The 12603-nt window shown below is 32.0% G+C and overlaps 1 protein-coding gene across 1 annotated transcript in view; it reads right to left on the reverse strand.

Moving 5' to 3' along the window:
* LOC129222304 (vesicle transport protein USE1-like) overlaps positions 1-9655 on the reverse strand; it is a 45253-nt gene extending 35598 nt beyond the window's left edge. The window contains exons 1-3 of the mRNA XM_054856790.1: positions 9417-9655; positions 9277-9329; positions 4003-4080 (exon numbers count right to left, since the gene is read on the reverse strand). Coding sequence (XP_054712765.1) covers positions 4003-4080; positions 9277-9329; positions 9417-9521 — 236 coding nt within the window. The 5' untranslated portion in view covers positions 9522-9655. The remainder of the gene's footprint in view (positions 1-4002; positions 4081-9276; positions 9330-9416) is intronic.
* Positions 9656-12603: the final 2948 nt, after the last annotated feature.

The following is a 12603-nucleotide window of genomic DNA, read 5'->3' on the forward strand; positions in this document are numbered from 1 at the left end:
CCTATATGAAATTGCAAAAAAATTAACCATTTAACTGGCAGCTATATTTGAATCTACAAGTGTTTGTGAAACTTAATTTTAAAAAAATGAATTTCTTGAAGAAAAAATGTTCTTCAAGATTAGCAACTGCCTAAATTTAAGACACTGCATAACTTGCAGTCCATGTAAAACTAACACAGCACCACTGTTGGTGATTTCTGATAAAAATACAAATGGGGCATTCCACGAAAAAATAAAACAGATCTACCTATCGTTTCAAAATATGCAATAAACTTTTTTTTGCCTAAGAACTGAAACGTGTATGTGTGGTTTCTTAGGTAAAAAAATCTTCGTTTCATTTTTAGAATATTGTTTTTGGCGTAAAATATAGAACTGTAACATGGAGGACAAAATATCTGTTAAAAAAATAAAAAAAAAAAAATAGAAAAAAAATTTTTGATTAGTAAATTACATGAGTCAAGTACTTTCACTGGGTCAATAATTTTTTTTACTACCAGCCCTAATTAATTTGTGTATAGATGAAGTTAAAAGGAAAATCAAGTCCAAATTGTCCCACACATGACCATGGAATCACCCAAATACACATATTGAAAACAAATAAATGCACATCATTAAGAATTCCAGTTTTTATTGCTACAATTATATAACACTAAAACATGCGGTTATGCTCAATTGCTCATCCAAGGTTTAACTGGATACGCATCTTATCAGGTTCTTTCATTTCAATAAAAGTTATAGTATGAAATCACATTACAACTTTTGTTAGAGTGCAGGGATATCTGTTGGATTTTTGAGGTAACTTTTAACTGCATAATAATCGGATTATTTTATTTTTAAAGTGAGAGTTCAAAAATGATTAAGTTAATTTAAAAGCACGTTTCTTCCTTCAAGAAAAGAAATTTTTGGCAAAAAGTAAATAAATATGGAACTTTATTCATCAAGAGTTTCAAGAAATCTTAATTCTGCAGTCATGTAAAAAAATACATAAAAATATTTATCTAAACCAATTTCAAATTCTTCAATAATATGTAACATAATCAGCTGAATAAATGAACTGAGTCAACAAATAAAAATTGAAAGTCTGTAAATTTGCAAAATTAGGAAAGAGAAGTAAACATAGTGAGCATGTACGCATAATTCTTGAAATTTTGCTGATAACGTTTGCATATTTTTCAATTTTTGCTTAGGCAGAGAGAAAACAACTCACCAAGCCAAGTGACCGTACTTATAACTGAAAATTATCCAAAGAGCAAATGCATTGCAGTCTTACCATTGTTGTCGGGATAAAATGATTATTGTCAAAAACTTGACGATTGTGCCATCAAATACCTCTTTTAAATACTTATGCAATAAAACACTATATAATCTGAAAACACAGCAAGGTTTTTTTCCCCCAGACATTGTCTTTTTAAATTGAGAAGAGTTATGTTTTAACCCTTCTTGAAATTTACTCACATTAAACATCTTAAAAATTTTAAATGTAAGCATGGAAAATGCAAATAGTATTTATTCACTTTTATTTAATAAGACATAATGTACTTCAGAGATGAATTTATGCATTTTGCCAGTAGCTTTACATGAAAGAAGAATTTGTTTTTCTTGAAAAGCAGTATTGGTACAGTGTTCTGACATCAATTTATCCTGCAAAAGACATCAGTTAATTATATCAATGAAATTTTACTTTAAAAGTTGCAAAAACATCACTTTTTACAGTAGAAATAAGAAATAATATGTTAACTAGTAATGTAAACGAAGTTTTTCCTTGTCAGACTACAGCGTTCTCTTGAGCACAAGTTGATGCCTTTGGTTTTTTGATTAATGAAAGAGTCTGATAAGACGTTGAGTTTTGGCTCCTCTAAATAAACTCAAGAGTCATCACTCTAGGCCAGCGGTTTGAGAACCCCTGGGGTTCGTGAAAAAAATATAATAATGGCGAAGTTTTAACGTGCAGGTTTTAGCACTTTCGTTGAGAATGATAGCCCAGAAGCCATGCTGAAAAAGCTCTATATGTAAATACTATGTCCTCAGATGAAAGAATTTGAAAGTGTTCGTTTTCTCAGAAGCTTTTGATCAGAGAGGTTGATTAAACTTGATGAAAACATTACATGGAGTATATGCGAGGGTCTCAAACATTTTGAAGTTAAGTTTCTTTACCAGTTGAGTACGACAAAAAGTTATTGCTTTTCCCGTGTGTTGAGTCAAAAATGCATAGAAGTGAGATTGTGCTGTTTGTTGCTATAATTTTCACACTATATAGACTACAATTTTTTTCAAACTTTATTGTCAAAAAAGAGAAAAAATGGCTAGCAACACAAAAATACCACAGGAAGTATGGAAAATTAATTACTTTAGAAAATCTTCGTGGCTGAAAGTTTGGTAGTGTGAAGTTTCACAGTAAAAATAAAATCAACGGAATTTAACCATGCAACTGAATTTGCGCTACATTTAAACAAAGAATTTATGAGATTTGTGTAGAAAAATTCACTTGTAGTAAGGGAGCTTAAAATATTTGTTTTGTTAAACATCACCTTTTGTGTAAAAATAGAGTAAATACGCATGTTTAAAAGTAGACGCTTCTATTATTTTTCAATAAATGCATTTTACTCTGCACTTATAGCGTGGTTACAAGAAAATTCTTCAGCAATCAAATGATTAACGTACGCAGTATATCCTTATCAAACAGCTAGGCTCATAGTCTTTTTCAAGAAAACTTAATTCTAGAGATCTTTCTCATTTTACTCGAAGAAAACAGTTCATTTATTCAATCTGAAACAGCTCCCTGAAAGATATTTTTAAGATCATTCTTTAATTGATTTCTGATTTAGTGATAGAGATAAATATACCCTTGTGTCAGAAAAATTTCAGCCAAACTTGAGCTCTTTGTTCCACAAATATTCCATTTAATTTTTTTTTTCAAAGTAGATTGAAGCCCAACATTGAATAATCACTGTGTTTATTTTTTGGTGAATTTGTTTTGTATTCATGTTTTTGTGATCATTTTAGTGCATAGCAATATTTGTAATTCTATATTTTGAAATAATGTTTTTCTTTCTTCTTATGAAATATGCAGCAGCAGCCAACTAAAAGAAAATCTCCCAAATTTATTGTCTATGTGTGTGTGTGTTTGTGCATGTTTTTTTTTGCTTGGTTCTTATTACAGTAGACTCCCGTGGGGCGGATTATCCGCAAATCAATGAACAATCACGAACATGTATTTTCGCAGTAAAAAGCGAATACCAGTGGCTGTTTTTTTTTTTTTTTTTGAAAAATTGTAAATTTACACTCGGTTGTTTTTGCTTGATTGATTGATTTAATTTTATTATTATTATTATTATTTTTGTGCGTTCTTCATCGTACATACACTTATTTGTTATTGATGTTAAGTTCGGTTGTGCAAAAATACAAAACATTTATAATGTACTCTATATATATTTTCAACGTTTGCAGAAAGTGTTATGCATCAATACAGTTAAGAATTTGAGATAGGACAATTTTTACCTGATTTGTCCCCCATTTTAGTTGTTTTGCGGTTATCCGCGATTTTTATTATCCACGGCACTTGTGCCACCCAATTCCGCGGGTAATCGGGAGTTTACTGTACCTAGTATCCAAGGGGTTTGCCAACTTACTTCAGAGTTTGGAAGGGATTCACAAGGGGGAAAAGGTTGGGAACCACTGCTCTAGGCTTAACCCCACTTTAATTCTTATAGGCTGTGACAATCACTGAAACTCATGGCAACAAAGAGGGCACTAAAGGGAACCCCTGTTTCCATTAAGCTGCCATTGATTGGTGGTTGCAGGGTTCCTATCAGCGCCGCTTGCGGTCAAAATGGGCAATGTCCAATCAAAAAATAAACAAACTTTGAAATTTTGACATTGATTGGTGGATGCATGAGCCGATCATAGATGCATCGGTTTAATACAGAAAAGTCAGAAATGTCAGGGCCCATTAAGCATTAGCGCCATCTCGTGGGGCCATGCTCTAGGTTATTTAATTTACCTTTTTTTTCAGCTTCCACAACTCCTCTTAGAAATTCAACTCGTCTTGCATATTCAGTCAAAGAATCTTTGCTTGGTTGGCTAAAATTAGACAAAATTCTTAAAACAGAAATTTTTATGGAACTAGTACACAATAAATGAAATACTTTGTACTGAACAGTTTAATTATTTGTTAGTAGCCCTAAATTGAGTGCATTGATTTAATACTGTAGCAAATTTAGAAGTTTTGAACTAAACATAGAAGAGTTTAAATATGCAAAAATGGGCACTTTAAATTGTCAGTTCATCAATGGCAAGTGGGGAAAGTGTTTAGCAGGTTCATTAAAAATTCGTTATGAATATAATAAATATTATTTTTAATTGCAGTTAATCTTTCACATGATTCATTTTAACTATCACAAATTTTATTTTGTATCTTTAAATAGAAAATTTTATAAAATGTCCTGAGGATATCCTCACTCCTTGCTGTCCTGGGACATCCAGGACGGGGAGCGGGCGAACGGTGGTGAACAGGGGCTGGCAAGCAGGGGGAGAACCGGAGAACTCCTGGTAAAAATATTGTTTTCAAATAATTGAGACTGGTTCAATAGCCCTGACTCTCTCTATGATCATTGCACAAATATTTAAAAAGGTGGTTAAAATAATACAGTGAAGCACCGTTTATATGTTTTAAAAAGTGGTCACTGCAGAGTTCATAACATATTAAAATATCTATTAAACATTTTATCATTCACATTGTTTTCATGCAGTCCCTTTGAAAAATGTATAAATGATGCTTGAAGGTATAAAGAAGCCTGGATACTAAACGCAAACCATGATTATCAAGCATCAAATTGCATATCAGAAAAGAAATTAATTATGAGTTAATGCAGAATTGCAGATAAAAGTAACTAAAGACTGAAGACTAAAGTTTTAGTAAATCAAATTAGATGTTAACTAAATTGCTTTTGCAATGATTTATTTTAAATTAATTAATTATACTTAATATGGATTGTAGATTTCTTCTTTTTTCTCTGGAAATTAAAAGGAATTACTTTTATGTTTCACAAAACACACACACACAAACATTTTCTCTTTTAAATTGGCACAAAATAAAAATAAATAGTTCATAACAAAAATTTTAGCCCACTATACAGTGGCTCCCAAAAGTTTTCGTACACTTTGAAATTTTTTAGTAAAAACAAAATAACGCAAAACTGAATTCGGATATGAAGTCCAATATTTTTTCACATCATTCCTATGTCATTCTAAATAAAACCCTGTAGTTTTTTCAAAATATTGTTGCATCTTATTTTTGAAATGGGTTGAAAAACGAAGAGAGAGATATAATATGCCACAAAAGCCATCGTACACTCAAATATTTTCGAATAAATTCATGATTAAAATTATCATATGTCGTTGTTTTACTATTTTTGCATTGTGTTGACCCTTGAAAATCATTTGGTTTTACTTTTTCGTTTATTCATTCCTTAATATTGTGTTTATTACTTTAAAATGACTGTTATTCGTAAAAAAACCACAAACACCATTCGAAATTTTTCCTCACAATAGCGGTAAATTTGTTTGAAATGTCTCTAAATTAGTTGATTTATTCCATTGTATAGAAAAGTGCTTGATAAAATGCTTTAAAGAAAAGAATCAGACCAAAAACAAGGTAAGAAAAGGTCAACTGGCAAAGTTGACAAAACGTGATCAGAGATTTAACAGTTTAAAAAACTTGAGTGCTGTAAAAGTTTCTGCAGAGTTAAATAAAACTTTTTACATTTACTTTTCATCTAAAATTGTTTGTCAAGTTCTCTAAATAGCTGGATTAAATGGGGCCTCTTCCAGCTGAAATTTTCTTGGTCAGGCGAAAAACAGAAATCTTACGCTTTTCGTCGCAAAAATCAATGATAAATAAGCTCAAAACGTTTTGGAATTACGTCCTACGTACGGATAAAAATGAATTTAACATTTTTGGTTAAATTGTTGCATAATTGTAAATAGTAGAAAAAATTAGGAACTTAATCTTAAGAACTTAGTTGGACCAGTTAATCAGGACGTTGAAGATGTTCTTGTGTGAGGGTGCATATCAGCATCAGGACTTGGTAGTTCGAAATTTTTATCGTAATGAATCATGTTGTTCATTTAAATATTTTAAAAACCAATTTTAAACTCTTAGCCCAAATTTGGTTATTGGAAACAACTTTGTTTTTTATCAAGATCGATAAGAAGCACACACTTTTCGATGTTTGTGTCTAGTGCCTCAAAAATTGTTCTAAAGTATAGAAAATACCCCTTCAATCTCCAGATTTGAACTTAATGTAACATTTTTAGAGATATCTGGAGGCTAGATTATGAAAACACGGCTTTGAAATGAAAACAGAGCTAGAAACTGTAAGACTTAAAGTGCGACTGAACACGTACTCAGAAATTACGCAAAAAAAAAAGGAAAAAAAAAAATGAAATCTATACTCAGACGTTTAAAAGGTGTTGTTGATACTACATGATATTCCACTAAATAATAATTTAATAAAAAGTTAGATTATTCTATAATATATAGACATTTTTTAAAGTGTACAAAGACTTTTGTGAGATAAAATTTCTGGCACGTTTTGGTTTTTGATTTGAAAAAAAATAATTTTTAATGTTTTTTAAAAAATGTTCATGCAGTTTTGTTGAAAACTGATCATAGATCTTATAACTAAACAACTATCCTGAAATATTAATTCTAACCAATGGATAATATCCTATTTCATTGATAATCTTAGGTGTACAAACACTTTTGGGAGCCACTGTATTTAGTATTAGGTAAAATATGGTATTTGGTGCATTCCCAGAGTTAATTAGAACAAAAAAATATTTTAGCCACTAATATATTTGCAGAGATTTTTAAAAAAATTTCCATAGGGGTCTGGATTTTCTACTTTTGACCTTGAATGTGACAATTGATCACTTAATTGATCACCACTCCAATCCATATTTATTTTGAAAAGTTTTCAACATTTTTTTTCTTTTCTTTTTTTTTGGTCTTTTTCTATGTGCAAAGCATTCTCCTCTAAGTAATACCAGATTTCGATATTAAGCGTAAAACTTCAAAAGACATGCAACATAGAGCAATGATGAAGATTATATGATTTCTTAATTTATACATAGGCGGATTTAGGACTGAGTTCCTGGGGGGGGGGGGGGGGGCAGGATTTTTTTTTAGTAACATTTTTATTGCCTACCACTTCCATGTTTTTGTCTGTTTTCTGTGGTGCGTGCTTTACTTTTTTGTGCATCGTTTTCATTAATGTGTGTTTTCATGCTGTCCTTTTTGAATTGACCTTAGAGAGGGAGCTGGTGTCAAGAGAGTGACGCAGGGCTCCCTTTTAAGTGAGAAATAGAATATCTCCAATTTTAGGGGGCCGGGGGTTTCTCCCCTGGAGGAAATTTCGTAAAATGGATATTAAGTTCTGCATTTTAAGCCTTATAAAGGTTAATTGGATAGACATAGAAATTGATAACTAGATTATACAGTTGTACAATATTGTTCAAACGTAAAAAACAGTCATTTTAAGTTTGAAAGAAAAAATAAACTTTAGATTTCTCATTACAACAACCTTTTTTTAATTATAAGTAGTGCAGAAAATGAAAAGGAATAAAAAGGTAGTGTATATTTTTTTTTTTCCTGGCTAAACAGATTAACAATATGCAGTAGAAATAATTGGAGCCCACTTTGCTTAGGATTTTCAAAGACTTATCTAATTATTTTCAAGGACTCTAGAATAAATAAAATTATTTAAAGCACTTCATTTGTACTTTCCAGTCTCTGATATTTTAGTACTTGATTGTAAATTTTTAGTCCTGTTCTAACTTTGTGAGAAATAGCTATTTTAAATTTAAAAGAAAAAAGAAACCATAGATTTCTCATGACAACAAATTTTCTTCAGTTGCAAGTGGGGCAGAAAACGAAAAGAAATAGAAGTTAGTGAGTATTTTTTTCTGTGCTTAACAGATAGACAATATGCAGAAGAAGTAAGATTAAAGCAATCAATACAAAAGAATTTCCAAAATACTGCATTTGGGATTGAATAAATCGCAAAATATGAAACAATTATATGAAAAAATTATTTCAAATAATATGTTACAAACGTGAGAACCATGATTTTTACATTTTTAATACAGGATGTGGCAAGGAGCTGAATTGAACATATTTTGGCATTCCTCCCCCAATACCATTTGTTAGAAAATTTTAAATTTAAGGTTTGCAGCCAGATGTTTCCAAATATTCAAGGTTTTCAAGCACTTAAAAATGAAATTAGTTTTTTCATGCAATTTTCATTTTTTAAGGAACAAATCATGAATTTTTTTTGGGAGCTAGGGACCCACTTCAAAGCAGGGGCCCTAAGCAATAGCTTGTTTATCTTATAGGCAAATTTGGCCCTGTTTGTAATTCACTCTTATATGCAAATTTTTGATTGATTTTTATGTAAATTTTACGAAAATTGGTCAGTTTTTACGGTTAAAGGATTTTTACAATTTTACCAATCTTTGTTAGGTTTACATAGACTTTTATAAAATTTCAGCAAATTTTTCCAAAACTTTTGATGACTCTCTCTCTTTCTCAAAAAAGAGAGAGAAGGAAAAAAAAAACCCTATGTTTTTGTTATAATTTCTAAAAAGGCCAATTAATCTACTAAGAACATAAATATTATGCACAAATATACTTGAAATGTGGACACAAATCATAACGAGTAGATCATTATGTTAGCTTGAATGGAGGGGGGGAGTTTTTTCCCCTTTGCTTTAGGTTCTAATTTATTAAAATGATCGTCAATTATTATAAGTGTTGCAGCTTAATGTATAGCTTGTTTAGCCTATAGTTTCATTCATATACTTGCCCAAATGGTTTTCCGTCCAAAATAGTGAATTTAGACACATTTTCAGCACCCCAGTGACAGTGTACTATTTGTATTTAATGTTCGTTTTTTTTCCCCTTTTCTTTTCTCCCATCAGAAAAGGACATTCACTTTTCTCTTCATTTTCATTGAATTATTCAAAGAAGAAAAAGTCATGATTTTTTTGTTTTAAGATTTTGGAAGATGTTACTACATGAAGTTCTCCCAAAACTGGGGGGGGGGGGGGGGCATTGCCCCCTCTGCCCCCCCCCCCCATGAATTTATGATGCAATGATTCGCAAGAAAGGTCTTACTAAGTGACCAGATGTATGAGACGTATGATGAATTAGACTTTCTATTGCTGTAAATATATTCTGAATTAAGTTAAACTAAAAGCAATTGTACTTGCGCTTACCAAGTATTCATCTTCTTTAACTCTGCAAGCCTTTCTTCTAAATTTTTCACATACTGCAGGAGAAAAACATAATAATAACAAAAGGAATGTTCAAATTAATAGATTGCAAAGGAAAGCTTGAGGCATAATATATTAAATACCTGTTCCAATCTCCATTCATGTGGCTCCCGTTCAGGAACAAAATTCTCGCATTTTTTCAGCAATCGATTAAAATTTATTTCTTCCCGAGATATTGGAACAGACATCGTTTGACGTTAAAGTATTCTATTTAAAGTTACATCAGGTTTTTAAAAGCTGTGATAAGCGAATGACAGAAAACGTCCTGAGCAGAAAACATTTTCCACGCAAAGCAAAACAAACATAAGCAGGATGCCACTCCGTAATGGCAAAATTTAAGTGATAAAAAGGGGAGAAATCTGGAGTGACGATGAGCAACTGTTCCTCAACATGCAAGTTTGCGGTTCGACGCGCATTGATACAGTGCTCGAACGGCAAATGGCAATGCATTGGCGCCTTATCACTGCTAATGTGACAAACGGTTTTGCGAAAGAAATTTTTGTTGGGGAAAGTATAAGCTTCCTTCACTAACTCTCATCTCTCCCTGATAGTCCAGTCATATTAGACATAAAAATCGCAAAGTGCGATGTAGTTCTGAATTTTTAATATGTTGTTTGGGTAACCGCCTAATTCATTAGAGTCCCTATATTAACCTGGGGCCACCTAAACCTCGCGGTTAAGCCCGAAACCAGTCCTTAACCCGGGGTTACCGCCGATTTCGTATTCACCGTCAACTTCAACTACGCGCTGACAGGTTTCCGAAACTATAGTGCCTAGAAAGAGTAGTGTGCCGATCGGCGCTTTTTTCCCCACGATTCTTGAAGACAAATTGTATGAAAACCGCTAGAGGGCAGTGCGATCGAGGTGTACGTTCAATTTCGCGGTGTTTACATTAGTAGACGCGGGATTTTGTTACAATTTAGTTCCGCGTTTCTCTTTTTTACCTTTATTTCGTGAATATTTCATGAAACAGCATTTACGGCTTTTAATGGAGGCATCAAAGTTGAACATTAGAAGAAACAAAGCTTCATCTTGTTTCGTACCAGGGTGCAAAAGTGGATACAAAACATTCAAGGAGAAAGTTACGCTTTTTAAAGTTCCAGCAGATGAAGGAAAACTAAAGTGGAATTCGTTAATTCCCAGCTTAGATAAAGTTTTTGATAAATATTGCTCAATTTGTTCTCTGCATTTCGAAAAACATTTTATTGAAACGCATTTTAAGCATATTATAAATGGTGAGGAAGTTTTGATTCCTCGGGGAAAACTTTTTTTGAAAGATGAGGCAATTCCGAGAATTTCCCCAAATCTGCCAACATACTTTACTAAAAAAGTACCAAAGAAAAGGTCCATCAGGAATTATGCAGTTAAAAAAAATGTTTCCTGTTTGAAAAAAAAAAACTTGATCTTTCCGCAGATGAAACTGAAATAACCACGTATAAATCTATTATAAATGAAATTGTTCATATTAATTTGCCTAACGAATATTGGGTTTGCATGAAATTTAAAAATTCATTAATTACGTAAGGATGATTTTGGCAATTTTTGACCCCCTCCCCCCATGTAAGGGTACGTAAGATTTTTCACCAACCCCTATCCCCCTATTCTTACGTAAGATTCCATTTCGTTTTTCAAAATGATAAAATAACAAATCTTCGAATCGTTATTAAATTCACATTATTAAATTAAACCTTTTGCGTAAAGAAATAGTTACTGAAAAGTTAGAATCTAAACTGAATGTTTTTTCGACTTTTTTTTTTTTTTGATGTAATATTATATAAATAAAACATGCAATACACAATGCGACTCTTTTATTATATTTTATACTTTTTTTTTTGTAAAACAAATAAAAAAACATCTTATCCTAACACGTTTTTACCTTCCAGACGCAAATGGAACATAATCCCTGCCAAATCACTTGACCGCGCAATTTCTAATGTGAAATACCGACTTGGAAAATATTAAGTAAGAATGAGTTTGACCCCCCCTCCCCAAGTAAGGGTACGTAGAGGCTTTTCCGACCCCGTCCTCCTCGGGACCCTTACGTATTTATTGAATGGCCGCTTATAGTCTACTATTTTCATTGAAGATAACTTAGCATAAGGTAATTTTATATGCTTCAAAAAATAAATGAACACTCATGTAACAATTAGCACTTATTACAGAATTTGTCTTTTGCGCAGAAATAAGTTCAATCCGAAAAACGGGGCTTTTAAACTGCGAAATCAGCATGCAATCGCTGATTTAAAACGAGTCTGATTGGGAAGCATAACGTACTACTCGAGCGCAGCGCCATCTGGTTTTTCCTCAGATCTGACCTCACTTTTTCCTCGTCGATCGGCACACTACTCTTTCTAAGCACTATACCGAAACCTTGCGTGGTCCGGAGGCTTGGTTTGCCTTCTGAGCATGCGCATTACAAGTAAATATTAGAAGCAATGGCGGTTCGAGGCGATCTTCGCTTGAAGGTAAGATATTTTTATTTCCTGTAAATGAAAATTTTTATTTATGTTATTGCTGTTCTGTACTGTATATGTCAATAGTATTCGTTCATAAATTTCCATTTTGGATTTGATCAGTCGTTTTTTGCGCTTTAAAAGATGCAACTTCATCACTTTCCATTCCTATTCCGTAGTTTATTCAAAATATTTCAGCTTTACGAGTAATGATGTGTTAGTGGACAGAAAAATAGTAATTCCAGAGTTGTGGTATGACATATAAATCTCAATATTAATAATTGCACATTTGTTGCCTGAGTTGGAAAGTAGTGTGACATATAATATCTACCAAGTAATCTGTATGTACTCGGTACTGCTTGGTCTATTTCTGGTATACTCGGTCAAATTTTAACTATGTTTCCTGCTTATCCCGAGCAATTTTGAAATATTTCACGGATTTGTTTTTAAATTTTCAGTTTGCAATCATTTACTACTGTTTGACTCTTAAAATATGACTGTATTGTATATGAAAATTAAGAAAAACTGAACATGTAAAGCAAAGTAAAATTTTAATATGCATATGTCACTTCCACCATTCTTTTTAAACGTGGGAAAGTTAAAAAATATGGCACTCAAAAGTTTTTTTTTATTATTATTACGCTACAAATATTTTATATGTGCAAATTTCTAATATTTAAAAAAGCTTATAATAAATTCCTAAATTAGTTGAAATTTCATCTCATTTAATTCAGTTTTTTGTCTATATTTTAAACTAGGGGTACCCGCACGGCTTTGTCCGTAGTAGAAAATTAAAAGGTCATTTGGTTCCCTGTAT

Source organism: Uloborus diversus, chromosome 5 (assembly GCF_026930045.1).
Source record: "Uloborus diversus isolate 005 chromosome 5, Udiv.v.3.1, whole genome shotgun sequence".
NCBI classification, from domain to species: domain Eukaryota; kingdom Metazoa; phylum Arthropoda; class Arachnida; order Araneae; family Uloboridae; genus Uloborus; species Uloborus diversus.